The sequence below is a fragment of the Bos taurus genome, chromosome 12 (assembly GCF_002263795.3).
Source record: "Bos taurus isolate L1 Dominette 01449 registration number 42190680 breed Hereford chromosome 12, ARS-UCD2.0, whole genome shotgun sequence".
Lineage (NCBI taxonomy): Eukaryota > Metazoa > Chordata > Mammalia > Artiodactyla > Bovidae > Bos > Bos taurus.
Window position 1 is genome coordinate 26,007,379 of NC_037339.1, and position 19,660 is coordinate 26,027,038.

A 19,660-nucleotide genomic window follows, 5' to 3' on the forward strand; every position below is an offset into this window, starting at 1 on the left:
CCTACCAACACACCAGAACTTACCATCCCTGTTGAAGTATTATCAGTTTGCAGCTCGGTAAACTTCCTAATTTTATGGTACTGCACCAAACATTTATCTAAATTAATGTGTATGAGATCCAAAGGTGCTTTTCAATCACAATATCCTTTCTGAATTAGACTTTCATTTATCAAAATTACAGGCAAAAAGAGGTAAGGTCTCAAAGGGCTGTCTCATTACAAGGCTTATAAACACTGTCCTTAGGAAGAATTGGTTTAACACCCAACAAATCAAAATCTGATTGGGAAGGGAATTTATCTGAGATCATCTATCTTCAGAAGACAAGTTGGACTGAGAGCACCTCTTGGCCTCTTTAGCCATTCATCAAGAAATTAACGAGCGGGTACCACAAACCACCAGAAAGCCTTAGATTCGAAAATGTGAATTATGTGTAAACCTGGACAGGATAGACATATATGCTTATTTTCCAGGAAAACATTAAAATGCCATAACATTTGAAAGGTTTCAAAATAAAAAAATCCCATCAAATTATAGATTCAAGAAGTCAAATCCAAAATTAAACTTAAAATATTTTCCACATCATATTACAAATGCAGGAAACTATCCTATACACATTAGATTTCTTAGTATGTAAATATGCTTACAGCTCTGTATGTGAAAATGTTATCTAATATAGTACATGGCATTACATGACCCTAAATAAAGCTCCTCTCTCATAATATTTCTCTTAATAATAAGGATTCATATGAAACAAAATATATATTAAAAGTGAAGTTAAGAAAACTAAGATGTTTCTAGTTTTAGTACTGTTACCTATACTCTAGCATTACTATTATAATATAATAATAATTATCATTTAAAAGTTTTATTGTTATTTTAAACAAGTGTAAGTTAAAATACAGAAATCAGACACATTAACTTATCTTGATAATGTTCAGAGAATATGTCTAACTGGAAACTCTGGGCAATTAAGGCAAATAGTTTATTTCATTTGCCCATCATATCTTTTTCTACTGATAAACACAAGCAGTCATTGTACAGAAAAGTACTATTCAGTAGTTTATTTCTGTTTAAGGAGTTATTCTATAGTCAACTCTAACATATCTATACTAATAAGGAAAAAATTAATTTATAATAATAGGCAAACAATAAATAAATATCTATACCAATAAGGAAAAAAGTAATTTATAATAATAGGTAAGCAATAAATCATGTCTGTTTTGCTAATGCACAAAGAAAAGATAAACCCACAGCAAGCCAATTTTAGTGTGGCATGTTTCTTATCAGTTTTATATTATAGTTATTACTTATTCTGCATTGAGTTTGGAAATGTCTTTAATTTTCATTTATTAAAAATACATGGATGTATATATGTATCTATCTACCTACCTACCTACCTATGTATCTACCTATATTATGTATATTTACTCTGTGAGAATCTCTTCTCAATGTTATTTGATCTGTACAATTTAAGTATATGGTCTATAACTCATGATCCTCTCCCTGCCTATTTAATCTCACTAATTTGCCAATTTGACCTCTTCACACCTTGTGTTCCCCAAGAGCTGAAAGCTTTTGTTACCAAACATGCCACACTGTTTCAAACCTTTAAGTATGACATGTGGAGTTTCTCTTACATGGAATTTGCTCACCTGCTTTGTTCTTCAAGATTCAGTTTGATTACTCTCTTCACTGCACACATTTTGTATGTTACATATAGTCCCAATATACTGTTGTTTTTGATATTTTTTCCTAAGGTTTTCATTTAGGTGTACTCTTAATTAGATTTTTATTTCCAGTGCAACAAGTGTCAAAAAAGTGGCAATCAATAAATATTTGTTGAGTGACCACATGAAAATAAATATATAATCAGTATATTAATCATTTTATATGTACAGCACTTCAGTTTAGTTCAGTTCAGTCACTCAGTTGTGTCCGACTCTTTGCGACTCCACAGACTGCAGCACGCCAGGCTTCCCTATCCATCACCAACTCCCAGAGCTTGCTCAAACTCATGTCCATCTGAGCTGGTGATGGAGAGTTCTGACAAAACGTGGTCCACTGGAGAAGGGGATGGCAAACCACTTCAGTATTCTTGCCTTGAGAACCCCATGAAGAGTATGAAACAGTACAGCACTTAACTTACTTTTCTCTTTACGTCCTTTACAATTTCCTCATACATGAGGAAGGTGAACTATGTGATTTGCAATTCTTTCCTTCTTTTTTCCTGTAAGCATCCATTAAGAACATACTAAAAAAAAAAATACAGACCAATCTCCTAACTTCAGTTTCCTAGGCTGTTGGAAGAGGACTAAGTATTTACTAAGTGAACTCTTAAAGGATAATTGCAGTGTTAGAATGAGACAATGGATGCTGAAATACTTTGAAATGCATGAATATTTTTTATACAGTGTTAGTCGCTCAGTTGTGTCCAACTCTTTGTGACTGTAGCCCACCAGGCTCCTCTGTCCGTGGGATTCTCCATGCAAGAATACTGGAGTGGGTTGCCATTTCCTTCTCTAGGGAATCTTTCTGACCCAGGGATTGAACCCACATCTATCACATCTCCCATAATAAGCTCTTAATGTTTTGTTAAAATGTTGAGAAAATAACAAGAGTATTAAAAAGAGTTTACTAAGTCTTTAATTTAAAACTGAACAAGGATACAACCAATTCTTTATTGATTACAACACTGCTGCTGCTGCTGCTAAGTCACTTCAGTCGTGTCTGACTCTGTGTGACCCCATAGACGGCAGCCCACTAGGCTCCCCCGTCCCTGGGATTCTCCAGGCAAGAACACTGGAGTGGGCTGCCATTTCTTTCTCCAATGCATGAAAGTGAAAAGTGAAAGTGAAGTCGCTCAGTTGTGCCCGACTCTTCGCGATCCCATGGACTGCAGCCTTCCAGGCTCCTCTGTCCATGGGATTTTCCAGGCAAGAGTACTGGAGTGGGGTGCCACTGCCTTCTCCTGCCTAAGGTTTATGCAAAGGGGGAAAAATGCAGGCTGATGTGAGGATCAAAAAACTCAAATAAGCTACCAAATGCATCTTAGGTCTTATGAGCACAATACCCAGCAGATACTGATTATTCAATAATGGTTTCCCTTCCTTCAGTTGGGATTAATCTTCCTATCACCATGCTGTTGTGATACTGTTTGTATTCATTACAAGGCAGTATGAGACTTCAATGCCTCCATTAGACCAGATACTTCCTGAAGACAGCAAGGACAGCATGTAGGCAGGTACCAAGAAGTGTTTGTAAAGTTGAAGAGAGTGTAAATAGCTTACATTGAAAATTGTTTTCCCTCAATAATCATATCATTCACTTAAAGGTATTATTAAATAAAATGATATAAGAATCAATATATTTGAAATTTGTTTTTGATTTTGAATAGAGGCATCTTATGAATATAAATATTTGTAGTATCTTACATAAGGAAAAAGTCGGACACGACTGAGCGACTGAACTGAACTGAACATAAGGAAAAAAAATGCTTTCTCAACAAAGTTGATATCATAATTTGTTTTACAGAATTATATAGATGATCCACATAATACATAATTTTCTTCCATAATTGGAAAGAGATGGAAAGAATGGAAATTTCATCTCATTTTATCTAAATATATGAATAGGAAATTCTAACATTACTAAACATCTTAAAATCAGTTTAAGATGGCATTCATTTTTGGGGAAGAAATTCTTTTCAATATATAGCATTTCACAACATTTTTAGCTTAGAAATGTGTTTTGACAAAATGGACTAGGCCTATTAATAACATATGATACTTTGGCAAATTTTAAAATAGAGGTTGTTCTTTCTCATTAAAGTTGAAATCAGAGCAAGAAATACCTTTACAGAATAGTGCTTTTAGTAACTCCAAATGGTATTATTTAATTTCCACTTTAAAAGAAAAAGACTTTAAGATAAATATACCTCTCAGCTGATTACATGAGATATGGTGGTAATATCTCATGCAATAATACATATGAATCAATCTATTATAGAGAAGTTTACAATTTTGAACATTTCAAAAAAGATGAAAAAATGCTTTTTGTTGTATTGAGAAGCCTACCGTTCAAAAATATTTTATGCCAATCTTAATGTGACATAAAAGCAGCAGATACATACATAGAACAAACTTTACTGTAACAATCATTTACTAAAAAAATACATAATTCTCTCCATAAATAATTTAAATTCAAAATTAAATTTTGCCTTTGACTTTATAGTACAAATATAGCATTTCCTTTCTTAAGAAGCATGAATGATGATGACAGAGAAATAAAGATTTGCTAAACACCAAGGACTGAAAAAATACTCTTCTGTACAGAATAGGATTAAAGGAAAAACAGCCTTTGTAACAGAAAAATCCCAATGGTGAACACTGTTAAAGTGACACTGAATAAAAACACTATTGGAAAGAATGACTGGAAATCTCAGGATCTTTTTTTTTCTCCTTTATATCTGATGCTGAGTCAGGAGCCTTGCTTTATCAATACAAAATTATTTTATGAAAGCATATACTTTCATAAGTGAAACAGACTGTTTTATTCAAATAGACAGTTCCCATCTGTTGTTTCAAACAGACTTTAAATAAAAAATCTGAAGTTACTGACTACAGTTAATAAATATAGAAAAAAAATCTGGACAGTTTAGACTCCTTCCTTAGTTGTGGGTATTTTAGTCTGAATGCACTGGATTTAATCATGGTTCTTACTTCAATTCATTTTTGTTGACAGAGAATATATTTTATAATCCAAAATAGATACTATCTATACCACCATAAAACTACCAAGAAACTAGTTTCAAATTTACAATGAATTTGATTCAGAAATGGTAATTCTTCCCTGAACTAATAATTGATGCTACTATTTATGGTCCATCTAGCATATCATTGTATCACATCAAATTAGAGTACAGCATCCTTTGTGCTTTTACTAGTGAAATGAGTAACTTGTGCAGCCTCTGTTTTAAACGAGATATAAACCTTATATCTGCAAGTAGGTTGTTCTCTGAAAAGCCCCCCAAAAATATTTCAGTGGCAGGATAAATATGCAGAATTAGCAATATGGGCATTAATTAAGATGGAATGTTGACAGATTATTCTTCTAAGTGGTAAGTTCTTATTCACATTAGTTGTGCTTGTAAACGATTTGCTAGACTATAAGAAATAAAATGGCTACCTAACATCAACAGTTATTGCTCTGTGGAAAAGGACATCAAGGACACTTGCAAGTAAAAGAATTGGATCAATATTAACGTGATTTTCATTTCATGCTTCCCCAACTCCAGTAAGCTGACAATATACTCTGATTATGTGAACTGCCTCAGAGTAACACAGAAGAGGTTATTAGAGCAAGAGGTGGAAATGGAATGCACTTTTTATATTGACAGGCCTGCTAATAGAGTATACTGATTTTCAAAGACAAGCAGTGCATTTTTACAATTTGGTTCTGACAGCAAAAACGGAATTTCATTTATTCCTAATTCAAAATATTTATATGTAAGCAGTATTTCTTACAGCAGACCAACAAAGGGGATATTCATAAACAGCATTTTTTAACAAAAAATGCAATTAAAAAGGTTCGAGAAAATATTGTTGAATTTAAGTGCTAACTTAACAATCTTCTTAATGCAGTGAACACAGAAAACTGCTCTATGCTTTTTAAAGGAAATTTGATAAGTCCTACTTTATACATGATGATAAATAGTTTTTTTTATTCATGTTTTAGACTGAATATTATGTGGTAGGATTCTGATTAATCATTAACTTAGGGTGATTTCAGAATATTTTAAATAGGATTTCATTACATTAAAAATCACATGGCACACTTGTGGGAAAAAAATGCTAAAACATATAGAAAATTTGGGCCAGTCTGGAACCCTCTAAATAGCATAAAGCAGAGAGATAATGGATTATTCACCTTTGTGACTTCTTGAATAAATAGCATAGTGTTTGGTCCCTATGTTAAAAAGTATGCTTAGAAAAAGGTCAGCAGGAAATAAGTATGTCAAAATGGTAAAGGCAGCTATCTTCACATGGTTGTCTTTGAGTGCCCTTTTCCTCCCTTCTTTAAATTTTTTGAGCATTATCTAGGTTTTCTACAATGATCATGTTTATTTTCAGGAAAGAAGGAAGGGAAGATGAAAGGCAGGGGAAAATACATAAAAGAAATTTTTCACTATGAGTCTAGGGTAGATGGCAGATGAGTGGCAGAATGGAAAAGTTTTGTAACTCTTGGAATGAAAGAAAAGATGAACTGGACAACTTGAACAGGGGCTGAGAGGGTGGGGAGACTTCCTCTGGCAGTGAATGGAATTAACCTGGGGAATGAAGCTTGGTGTTTCTTTTTTCAGATCAGTCGCTCAGACATGTCCAACTCTTTGCGACCCATGGACTGCAGCACGCCAGGCCTCCCTGTCCATCACCAACTCCCAGAGTTTACTCAAATTCATGTCCATTGAGTCGGTGATGCCATCCAACCATCTCATCCTGTGTCACCCCCTTCTCCTCAAGCCTTCAATCTTTCCCAGCATCAGGGTCTTTTCTTTCTTAAGCCTTACATAAAATTCAGTGTGGCTATTTTACTTTAAAAATATGAGAAATGGGAGTAGGAGATGTTTTGGATAAATAAGCAACTGGCTCGGAGACGTGGGAGTGTTAGACACTTCAGCTGTGTCCGACTCTTTGTAACCTCAGGGACTGGAGCCCTCCTCCAGGCTCCTCTGTCCATGAAATTCACCAGGCAAGAATGCTGGAGTCGGTTGCCATTTCCTTCTCCAGGGTATCTTCCCGACCCAGGAACTGAACGCACTGTAGATAGATTCTTTAATTTTTTAAAAATAGGATAGTTAAGAGATGGTGTTGGTATAGGTTGTCTAAAACACTTTTACAAACACCAAAGATATTTTAAATAATGTTTTTATAAATGACATTGAATGCACAGTCTGTGAATGACTGTCAGTTCATCTGTACTGAGAAACCTATGTGGATGACAGACTAGACCAGTGGGCCAAATTCAGCAGATTAACTTTAGAGAGTGGAAATGTTCAATGAGACTCTTGTACTTGGAAAATTTCAAATATATCTACAGCAACACATTGTCTAGGAAAAGAATGGTGTTTAGATTGAGATTTTGCACTATATAAAATTTATTAGTTAAAGCCTTCATAGGTGGGTCAGTGGCAAAGAATCTGCCTGCCAATGCAGGAGATGCAGGTTTGATCCCTGTATCAGAAGATCCCCTGGAGAAGGAAATGGCAATTTGCTCCAGGATTCCTGCCTGGGAAATTTCATGGACAGGAAAGCCTGGTGGGCTACAATCCACAGGGTTGTAAAACAGTTGGACTAACTTAGCAACTGAACAATAACAAGCATTTATTAGTTAGCATGACACTTAATTTCTATGCTTTGTCATTTTCCCAAATAAAAATCCTCTTATGCTCTGCTGACAAAGTCTTTCACAGGATAGCTCCAAACAGCCTTTTCCTTAACTCCCCACACTATCTTTTTGTTCCCCAAACAATTCATGTTGTGTTGTGTGGTCCCTTTGTCCATGTTGCCAACATTCCACTTACTGGCTTGGGAAGATCTCCATTCATCCTTTTAAGTCTAACTAAAATTTATTTATTCAATCAGACAGCCTTATTCACTGAGTTTATGTAACGTTTTTAATATACTTTGATGAAAACATTTATCATACTCTATTTTAATTATTTATAAATGTAATTTTGGGGTACATTTTATAAAAATTAGTCTAAAAATATGGGCAAGAATATGAGCAGTTCCATGCCACTCAGCAATAGATCTATCGATATAATTTTGTTAGCTCCTTATCTTTGGTGGCTTTTGACTCACTAGGTGGAAATAAAGTACAGACATAAAAAAAAACAATTGCAGAATTTGAAAATACCATACTTATAGACCTATTCCATATACTGTCATGCTTCAGTGTGGTCATTGAAAGGATGAATATATGTGTTAAAATGCTGTATGTATATTTTGAAATATCAAGGAAAGATAAGAAAGCCTTCCTCAGCGATCAATGCAAAGAAATAGAGGAAAACAATAGAATGGGAAAGACTAGAGATCTTCTCAAGAAAATTAGAGATACCAAGGGAACACTTCATGCAAAGATGGGCTCAATAAAGGACAGAAATAGTATGGACCTAACAGAAGCAGAAGATGTTAAGAAGAGGTGGCAAGAATACACAGAAGAACTGTACAAAAAGATCTTCACGACTCAGATAATCACGATGGTGTGATCACTCACACTCACCTAGAGACAGACATCTTGGAATGTGAAGTCAAGTGGGCCTTAGGAAGCATCACTACAAACAAAGCTAGTGGAGATGATGGAATTCCAATTGAGCTATTTCAAATCCTGAAAGATGATGCTGTGCAACTGCTGCACTCAATATGCCAGCAAGTGTGGAAAACTCAGCAGTGGCCACAGGACTGGAAAAGTCAGTTTTCATTCCAATCCCAAAGAAAGGCAATGCCAAAGAATGCTCAAACTACCGCACAATTGTACTCATCTCACACTCTAGTAAAGTAATGCTCAAAATTCTCCAAGCCAGGCTTCAGCAATATGTGAACCATGAACTTCCAGATGTTTTAGAAAAGGCAGAGGAACCAGAGATCAAATTGCCAACATTCACTGGATCATCAAAAAAGCAAGAGAGTTCCAGAAAAACATCTATTTCTGCTTTATTGACTATGCCAAAGTCTTTGACTGTTTGGATCACAATAAACTGTGGAAAATTCTGAAGGAGATGGGTATATCAGATCACCTAACTTACCTCTTGAGAAAACTATGCAGATCAGGAAGCAACAGCTAGAACTGGACGTGGAACAACAGACTGGTTCCAAATAGGAAAAGGAGTACGTCAAGGCTGTATATTGTCACCCTGCTTATTTAACTTCTATGCAGAGTACATCATGAGAAACGCTGGGCTGGAGGAAGCACAAGCTGGAATCAAGATTGCTGGGAGAAATATCAATAACCTCAGATATGCAGATGACACCACCCTTACGGTAGAAAGTGAAGAAGAACTAAAGAGCTTCTTGATGAAAGTGAAAGAGGAGAGGGAAAAAGTTGGCTTAAAGCTCAACATTCAGAAAACTAAGATCATGGCATCTGGTCCCATCACTTTTTGGGAAATAGATGGGGAAACAGTGACAGAGTTTATTTTCTTGGGCTCCAAAATTACCACAGATGGTGACTGCAGCCATGAAATTAAAAGACACTTACTCCTTGGAAGGAAAGTTATGACCAACCTAGACAGCATATTAAAAAGCAGAGACATTACTTTGTCAAAAAAGGTCAGTCTAGTCAAGGCTATGGCTGACTATTCCAGTAGTCATGTATGGATGTACTATTCCAGTGGTCATGTATGGATGTGAGAGTTGGATTATAAAGAAAGCTGAGCGCCGAAGAATTGATGCTTTTGAACTGTGGTGTTGGAGAAGACTCTTGAGAGTCCCTTGGACTGCAAGGAGATCCAACCAGTCCATCCTAAAGGAGATCAGTCCTGGGTGTTCACTGGAAGGACTGATGTTGAAGCTGAAACTCTAATACTTTGGCCACCTGATGTGAAGAGCTGACTCACTTGAAAAGACCCTGATGGTGGGAAAGATTGAGGGCAGGAGGAGAAGGGGACAACAGAGGATGAGATGACTGGATGGCATCACTGACTCAATGGACATGGGTTTGGGTAGACTTCGGGAGTTGGTGATGGACAGGGAGGTCGGGTGTGCTGCGGTTCATGGAGTCACAACAAGTCGGACACAAGTGAGTGACTGAACTGAAGTGATACCTTGAAATGAATGAACTGTTAAGTAAACAGCAGCAAGTAAGTACATGAAATTGTATTAATATGAATGCTTTAAATGAAATGGTTGAAAGATATGATTCCTGCCCTCAACTTATTTTTTTATCTCAGAATATAAAATACCTAAAATGAAAACATTTTCTGATAACTTCATAAGGTGAGCTACTACCAAGTACAAAATATTGATCCCATTCAAAGAAGTAAGTTAGGCTTTTTTATGCTTCCATGTCTTGGAAATTTCTGTTCTTAACTCTGCTGCTTCTGATAAATTCCTAACCTTCTCTCAAGTCAGTTCATAAGTAACTATTTCAGTGAAGCTGATTCCAACCCACTATCCCCAGAGTTATCCATCTTCCTTCCTTTCCTTTATAAAGTACCACTTCCCTCTATGAGAATAGCTTATTTCTTTCCATTATACGAGGATTTTTCAACCTTGGTACTACTGATGTTTTCGGCTGGATTTTGTTGTCCTTTTGATGAACTGTCTGGTGAATGGTTGGGTATTTTAGCAGCAGTCTTAGTTTCTACCCTTTAAACAGCAGGAACACAGGCTGACTTTCATCCCTGCTGAGAATCACTACACTAAACTAAGTGCTGTGAGGAGGTAGAAACTGTGTCTCAGCCTCTGAACCTTGTACGTCGTGCATGCATGGCACGTGGAAGATACCTGATAAATGCTTTCAAATGAATGAAGCTACCATCTTGAGTCAGTTTAAAGCCTTCCATCTAAAGCTTCAACATAAAAACAGGGGAGTTGTTAAAACCTTGGTTGTCATGAAAATGTTCTTATATGAAAACTTTAAAACGCATTTTATAAACATATTTTATAAGACAGCATTTAAATAATCCATTTTAGTTCTTTTAAGAGACTATAAAACCATGAGGTAAAGATGAGATTATATTAAAATGTGCACTGACATCAAAAAGAGCTGAAAGATGATTCCATGTATGTCTTTCTTTCACTCATACAAAAGTTACATCATTAATTTTTCAATAAATTATTTTAATAATAATCAGATCATCTATTTCATTCAGGTATGAAGATTTAATTAATAATATACCAACTAAAATGAACTTATCAATGAACAATTATAAGATGTCTGCTAGAGACAATATGGTACAAACAATCGAGACCACTAGGTTAAAAACTCAAATAATCTTTTCCGACTAAGTGTAAAGTCTTCAAAAAATTGAAGTAAAAAAAAATGAAGTCAGATAATTTGAAGTTCCTGTCTCAACAACCGTATATAGCTGCATTAGTATTCTTTAAATTCTCAGTGCTTTTCTTGTTTCTTGAATATTGCAAGTAGCACTTTACAGTAGTCATGCATATACCATCAAAACTAATTTAATTCCAGATTTATTACAGAGCTGCTTTTTCTTCATCAAGGTCATATCATGATGGCTTCACAAGCTTGGATAAACCAGGTGCTAAGTGGACACATCGCTGAGGAACCTAAGGATGTTCTCATTTGCAGTTCTCAGCATATCTTATTATTTATTGCCAAAGAAATGACTGATTAACTTTGTCATCTTTGCTCCAAGTTTTTTTTTTCCTCTGGCTAAAGCAGCCTGCCGTCCTCTGCGATGACTGATAAGACCTATTTAGGATGATGTCTTTGATCACAGACTTGGGGGACTCTGAGATCTTAAGCTTTGATGAAACATTGTTCCACTATAATTTCATGGAAGGGAAAGAGAGTCCAAAATGATAATTGACAGTCAACAAGACAACCAAACTTATTAAGATTTTAACTATTTTTTTGACAGCATAAACTTTCAGTGCCAGAATCTGTCTAGTTTAGGTTTTATTTTAATATACAAGCAATACATAGAACACTCCTATTTCAATCACTTGCTTATTAGCTAATTTGCCCTAAAGAAGAAAGTCCAGCAGATCAAAAGATGAATTTATAGTTTAAAATATTTTCACTATATTCTTCCATTGCTATGGTCTGCAAAATTCCTTATAATCAATTAAATTTGCACTTGAATGAGATTTTGGTATTAGAAAATACTGAAATAGCACATTGAGTACATATGAAATTAGAACATTAAACACCAGGAAAAAAATTACATGCCTCTAGGTTTTTATTAATCACATTCCAACACCAGAGGCTGAAAGTATATCAAATCACACCAAATCTTTTGCACATGACAACCTCATAAATTATTCAACTCATTAGTATTACTAAGAAGCATGAAAAACTCCATCAGTGCTAAGGAGGTTTTCCAACTGAAAAAGGTCAACCAAAAGTTTCAATAATGAAATGCAAGAAAACACTTTTCAATGTAAATATGAAATAATTCTCTTTTATGTCTCTTTGAAAATATATTCAATTCTGATTATTTGTTCATTTAAAAGAAAGTATTGCTAACACATTTTATTGCTAATGTATTTGTTTTGTGGCTCCAAATGAATTACCTAAAAATAATGTCATGAAATTTAAATTGCAGCTGTTTCTGCCCAGCACACGAAAGTTTAAGTATAATTTAATCTAAAATGTTTGAATTGAAGGAAAAGTCTACTGATTCAAAACATATTTATTAAAACATTAACTCTGCAAATTCAGTTTCACTTCTGTTATATTGATATAGGCTTACATTCTTGAAACACAGTGTACTACACGAACAGAGAGACATGACCAGTGATCAATCTCAGGGACTGCTTTGATGGCCATGTAAATAAATATTCTCTATTTAAATAATTTTAGGTTATTCTTTCAGCTTGTACAACTTGGTTAACATTCTGAAAACTTAGATCACTGATTCAAATACTTCTAGTCATACTTAACATTCCAGTCATAAAATATCCTGTTGTTCCTAAAACAATTTTGTTGCCACAATGTAGATGAACAGAAAAAAAAAACAAAAAAAAACTGACTATAGATTAAAGCTGAGTTTCTCTGTGCATTTAATGTTTAACTTTCAAGACAGAATTTGAAATACTGCAATTATTTAATACAGAAGAAGAAATAATTGAATTTCAGTTTGTTCTAGAAGCTCTCTCAAAATTTGTAGGTTTGTGTTATATTTATACCCTTCATCTACATCTACACAAACCAAAACATTAAATCATTTGGATGTTAGTCTACACACTGCCAGACTTTAAGGTACTTAAAACACATTTAAATGTTTAATGGCAGGCAGAGTGGCCAGATGATGGCCTGAGTTTTGTTAGCTTTTATGAATGTTCTGGGAAAATGTGAATACAAAAGCTTTCTTTAAAATATACAAAATATGTTTTCAATTAAGTCTTTCAACATCTATTTTCATTGAATGAAGTGCTTTGTAATAATTACTGACATTTACTTCCTATTTCTTCTGAAGAAATACTTTATACATAGGTTAGAAGGCACAAAAGTGTTTGGGAGAAGATACAGGACTATGTTCCTGGCCATCTGTAATTCCTCTTTCTACTTCTAGGTACAGATCACTCCAGGGAGCACTTTTCACTCACCTCTTCACATCCTCCATACTTCACCTTCCTCCCCTACCCTCTACCCACTTCCTAAAGTCCTCCGATGTGAAGTTGAAGAGGAGTCTTCTAGAACTGTTTCTGGAAGTAGAATCGTTTGAGTTCTTTTTTGTCTTCTACTACCCATCCTAGGGGCTTCCCAGGTGGCTCAGCGGTAAAAGAGTCTCCCTGCAATGCAGGAGATGCAGGAACCATGGGTTCAATCCCTGGGTTGGGAAGATCCCATGGGTTCAATGCCTGGAGAAATCCATGGACAGAGAGCCTGGCGGGCTACAGTCCATGGGATCACAAAGAGTTGGACACGACTGAGGCGACTGACCACAGAACAGCACACTCTACCTTACCTCCAGGAGTGACTACAAAGTAGACCTGGCATGGGCACCATGTAGATGTCCTGAATGCTTCATGGCATACATGTGGATGCATAACATAAAAACATACCCTACCTTCCTTTTATCAAAGAATCCAACTCAGGAGGGATAATAGGTTCAGAATATTTCCAATGATCTACTATTCAAAATTCATAAACACCTGTGTCATGCTGTGCTAAGTCGCTTCAGTTGTGTCTGACTCTCTGTGATCCCATGGACTGTGTAGCTCACCATGCTCCTCTGTCCATGGGACTCTCCAGGCAAGAACACTGGAGTAGGTTGCCAGGCCCTGCTCCAGGAGATTTCCTGTCCCAGGGATCGAACCTGCATCTCTAATGTCTCCTGCATTGGCCAGGAAGTTCTTTACCACTAGCACCACCTGGGAAGCCCTCATAAATCACTATATATGTTAAGACACATTTATACTACACAGATGTTTACTATCACCTATATCTTTCATCTACTTAAAAATCAGAATTTTATATTTTAGTTTAGATACATTAATAGTGGTTACTGTATTACTAAAATACATGACAATCTTAAAAAGGTGTTAATAAAAAAAAGTTTATTTCTGATAAGGATTGACACTGGTTTAGCAAAACAGACATTTTACAAATTGAACATACACAATAAGGCATCCATTTTTATAGAGAAGCAAAATAAATATTTTTCTAACAAACCCTTTATACAAGCAACCTGTAGAATGACAAATGTGGTATAATGTGAATCCTATACAAATGTGGTATTGGCAACTCAGTGTCACTAATAATATCACGCCAGCCCAACCTCTATTACATATTGTTTTAAAGACCTATATATAGAAAACTATAAAACACTGGTGAAAGAAATCAAAGAGGACACTAATAGATAGAGAAATATACCATGTTCATGGATTGGAAGAATCAATATACTGAAAATGAGTATACTACCCAAAGCAATTGATAGATTCAATGCAATCCCTATCAAGCTACCAATGGTATTCTTCACAGAGCTAGAACAAATAATTTCACAATTTGTATGGAAATACAAAAAACCTCGAATAGCCAAAGCTATCTTGAGAAAGAAGAATGGAACTGGAGGAATCAACCTACCTGACTTCAGGCTCTACTATAAAGCCACAGTCATCAAGACAGTATGGCACTGGCACAAAGACAGAAATATAGATCAATGGAACAAAACAGAAAGCCCAGAGATAAATCCACACACATATGGACACCTTATCTTTGACAAAGGAGGCAAGAATATACAATGGATTAAAGACAATCTCTTTAACAAGTGGTGCTGGGAAATCTGGTCAACCACTTGTAAAAGAAAGGTTCGATGCACGATACTGGATGCTTGGGGCTGGTGCACTGGGACAACCCAGAGGGATGGTATGGGGAGGGAGGAGGGAGGAGGGTTCAGGATGGGGAACACATGTATACCTGTGGCAGATTCATTTTGATATTTGGCAAAACTAATACAATTATGTAAAGTTTAAAAATAAAATAAAATTAATTTAAAAAAAAAGAATGAAACTAGAACACTTTCTAACACCATACACAAAAATAAACTCAAAATGGATTAAAGATCTCAACGTAAGACCAGAAACTATAAAACTCCTAGAGGAGAACATAGGCAAAACACTCTCTGATATACATCACAGCAGGATCCTCTATGACCCACCTCCCAGAATATTGGAAATAAAAGCAAAAATAAACAAATGGGACCTAATTAAACTTAAAAGCTTCTGCACATCAAAGGAAACTATTAGCGAGGTAAAAAGGCAGCCTTCAGAATGGGAGAAAATAATAGCAAATGAAGCAACTGACAAACAACTAATCTCAAAAATATACAAGCAACTCCTACAGCTCAACTCCAGAAAAATAAATGACCCAATCAAAAAATGGGCCAAAGAACTAAATAGACATTTCTCTAAAGAAGACATACAGATGGATAACAAACACATGAAAAGATGCTCAACATCACTCATTATCAGAGAAATGCAAATCAAAACCACTATGAGGTACCATTTCACACCAGTCAGAATGGCTGCCATCCAAAAGTCTACAAGCAATAAATGCTGGAGAGGGTGTGGAGAAAAGGGAACCCTCTTACACTGTTGGTGGGAATGCAAACTAGTACAGCCACTATGGAGAACAGTGTGGAGATTCCTTAAAAAACTGGAAATAGAACTGCCTTATGATCCAGCAATCCCACTGCTGGGCATACACACTGAGGAAACCAGAAGGGAAAGAGACACGTGTAGCCCAATGTTCATCACAGCACTGTTTATAATAGCCAGGACATGGAAGCAACCTAGATGTCCATCAGCAGATGAATGGATAAGAAAGCGGTGGTATATATACACAATGGAGTATTACTCAGCCATTAAAAAGAAAACATTTGAATCAGTTCTAATGAGGTGGATGAAACTGGAGCCTATTATACAGAGTGGAGTAAGCCAGAAAGAAAAACACCAATACAGTATACTAACGCATATATATGGAATTTAGAAAGATGGTAACAATAACCCTGTGTATGAGACAGCAAAAGAGACACTGATGTACAGAACAGTCTTATGGACTCTGTTGGAGAGGGAGAGGGTGGAATGATTTGGGAGAATGGCATTGAAACATGTATAATATCATGTATGAAACGAGTTGCCAGTCCAGGTTCGATGCACGATACTGGATGCTTGGGGCTGGTGCACTGGGACGACCCAGAGGGATGGTATGGGGAGGGAAGTGGGAGGAGGGTTCAGGATGGGGAACACATGTATACCTGTGGCGGATCCATTTCGATATTTGGCAAAACTAATACAATACTGTAAAGTTTAAAAATAAAATAAAATTAAAAAAAATACATATTGTTTTCAGATGTTTCTAATTTCAAATGAGATGAATTCAACATGAATTGATGAAAATGCCTAAATGGATGTATATAAAATAAAGTTTTAAAAATTTTAAATTCATATTATAAAGCATGCAGTTTTAAGTAGATATTTTTAAGAATTTCTTTTGTAGGACATAAAGGTAACAACTCGTTTTAAGTTGGTGTTAATTCCTTAGGTATCAGAATCCTTAGGTGATTTTTTTTTTTTTGAGTTGATTAAAGAAATCACCTACAGTACAAGTCAACTATAATATATTTTATATATATATATATGTTTTAGCACTGTCTCTCTTGTAGTTACTTTTACTGTATAGTATTATTTTAGGTATAATAGTTTTTGGGCTTCCCTGGTGGCTCAGACTATAAAGAATCTGCCTGCAGTGCAGAAGACTGGGGTTCAGTCTCTGGGTCAGGAAGGTCCCCTGGAGAAGGGAATGGCTACCCACTCCAGTATTCTTGCCTGGAGAATTCCATGGACAGAGGAGCCTGGAATCCTCACATATTTATTTTTGTTGTGATCCTCAGTAAACTATATCAATTCACAGACTATTTATACAGTAAATTTTCAAAGCTGTGTACATTTTCTATTAAGGTTACATATTTTCTCTATTTAATCTATCAGAACATGAATGGCATCCTCTGCTACATATTATTAAGGTAAATTTTAAAACACATGGCTCACTATTGTGTGTTGGTGTTGTTTTGTCACTATGTAAAGTTCAACTCTTTTGTGACCCCACAGACTGTAGCCCACCAGGCTTCTCTGGCCATGGGATTTTCCAGGCAAGAGTACCGGAGTGAGTTGACATCTCCCACTCCAGGGGATGTTCTGAACCAGGGATAGAATCCTCGTCTTTACCACTGAGCCACCTGGGAAGCCCCATGGCTCACTTATTACTCTCAAATAAATTTAAAAAAAATAACAAAAATCAAGTGACTGTGAGAATAAAAATAGTTAATAACAAAAATATATGGACAGTATTCAATTACAGTATTTTCCAAGGGTATGTGGTTTATAAAACTGTGACATGATCAATCAAACTTAAATTTCTTAGACTATTTAAAATTAGGTGCACAGACAGAATAGCCCTATGTACACTTTTTGGTGGACAGAAATCTAAAGTATTTAGATTTTTAAAATTAAATTTATTAATTTTAATTTTTATTAAATTACAAAAATTTTGTAATTTAAAAAAATTGTATTTTTATTAAATTTTTATTTAATTACAGAAGCAGCATTTTTATTAAATTACAAAAAATATTTTGATATTTACTATTTTATTGCACATTTTATAAAGGACAATTTAGGATGCAAGTCTACTGTAGTGTGATAGCTCATGCTATCTTTAATATAGGATGGTATTTATCAAACTTTATTTGCAGTTGGAGGATTGTGAAGTTACATGGGCATATGGAGGCATTATTTATTTTATTAGACTGAAAATGATAGAATAGAATAGGGTTAAAATAGAGAATGCCATATAGTGAGATTATTAATAAGATATTTAAATACTCAAGTATGTGCAGGTATATGTGTATATACATAACAGTACACATGTTTGTATATATTTTTCATGTATACTCACACAGTGTACATATGTACACATACCCACACAAATTATACATAAAAATATATAAATTTGAATACACAGTTACAATAGTAAATTTTTTAAGTGAAAAAAATCTGAAAGACCAAAGTTTGAAACATGCTGAAAAGGAAAATGACTCTACTCTTGTTTTAGGCTCTGTGAGAAGGTGGGGGGTAATAACCAATTATGTAAAGTCTTCCTAATCTATTACAAAGAAGCTGAAGAGTCTAACGTACATCAAGTGGGAGAAATACTGGGTTAACTAAGTGTAACCTAAATGATGCTGCACAATAAAGTAGAATGTAACATTTTTGACTTACGACATGGAGAACCTGAAAAGGTGCTGAAAGAAAAAAGAACTATCAACCACAGAGAGTCACCTCACATGGAGGAGCATTCCAGTGTAAGAGGCACCGGTACTCACCGTACTCTATCGCAGCTTTGAGCAACGCTTCAGCATGAGTGGAGCCAAAGGCATTACGGACAAACCGTCTCCTTCGACGAAGATCATCTTCCCAGTAATCCAAACGCCAAAAATCATGCAATTGGCTAAGAATGGGAACATGAAAAATAAGAATGATTATTAATAATGATGTATAACTGGAAATACACTTTTTTAAGTTATATGAATTAACAGACTGTTTACACAAAAAAATGTAAAAGCTTTGCACACTTTCTTTTTATTAGGATTAAATATTATCTGGAGACCTGGGTTCAGTCTCTGGGTTGGGAAGATCCCCTGGAGAAGCAAAAGGTTATCCACTCCAGTATTCTGGCCTGGAGAGTTCCATGGACTGTATAGTCCATGGGGCTGCAAGGAGTCGGACATGACTGAGCAACTTTCACACATTCAACCCCTCAAGAACGTGAATGGCATTATATATTATATATTATGGTAAATCTAACTCTTAATAACGAATACAATTAAATCTTTATTTCTTTAGTCTCATTGGAAAATTAAGGTAACTTTTGAGATATTTCTGTTTTACAACTGCATTTGTATACTTATGTTTTCTCTGCAAATGAACAAACTTAAAACAGTAACATTCTCATATTTTAGGCATTATAACATTCAGGTCTGCTTTCCATACAATGTTCCTTCTTTTACTAAAAACATTAATCACTGGGAGTTTAGAACAAATGCAGCATCAAATTACAAGTATTAATGGCATAGTTTGCATTCTTTCACACTGTTTTTAACAAGGCTTGTAAATCACAGGATAGACCTCACTACAAATAGTTTGCAATTTAATGACCATGGTTTCTTAGTAACTGAATTAAGAACTATAAAATATTGCCCACTTGGATTTGGTGGAACAATGATTAAAATAATGTGCTGAAATATTCATTGAAATAATTCCCTACTGCCCACAGCAACCTAAGAAAAGTGCAATTTTATCCATTATTAATAATACTGAATTAGAGCTGCAAAAAATTCCAGTATGTGGTAATTGTCTTGGTAAATTATTATTCTAACGCTCACAGAGTCCTTGGATGATTTTACAGCTTTCAG

General features: G+C 35.3%; 1 protein-coding gene across 6 annotated transcripts in view; it reads right to left on the reverse strand.

Annotated features, from left to right (window-relative positions):
• Positions 1–19,660, reverse strand: part of NBEA (neurobeachin) — a 673,061-nt gene that overhangs the window by 238,284 nt on the left and 415,117 nt on the right. For all 6 annotated transcript variants that reach the window (XM_059892161.1, XM_059892163.1, XM_059892162.1 and 3 more), the window contains one exon: positions 18,572–18,696. In XM_059892161.1, coding sequence (XP_059748144.1) covers positions 18,572–18,696 — 125 coding nt within the window. The remainder of the gene's footprint in view (positions 1–18,571; positions 18,697–19,660) is intronic.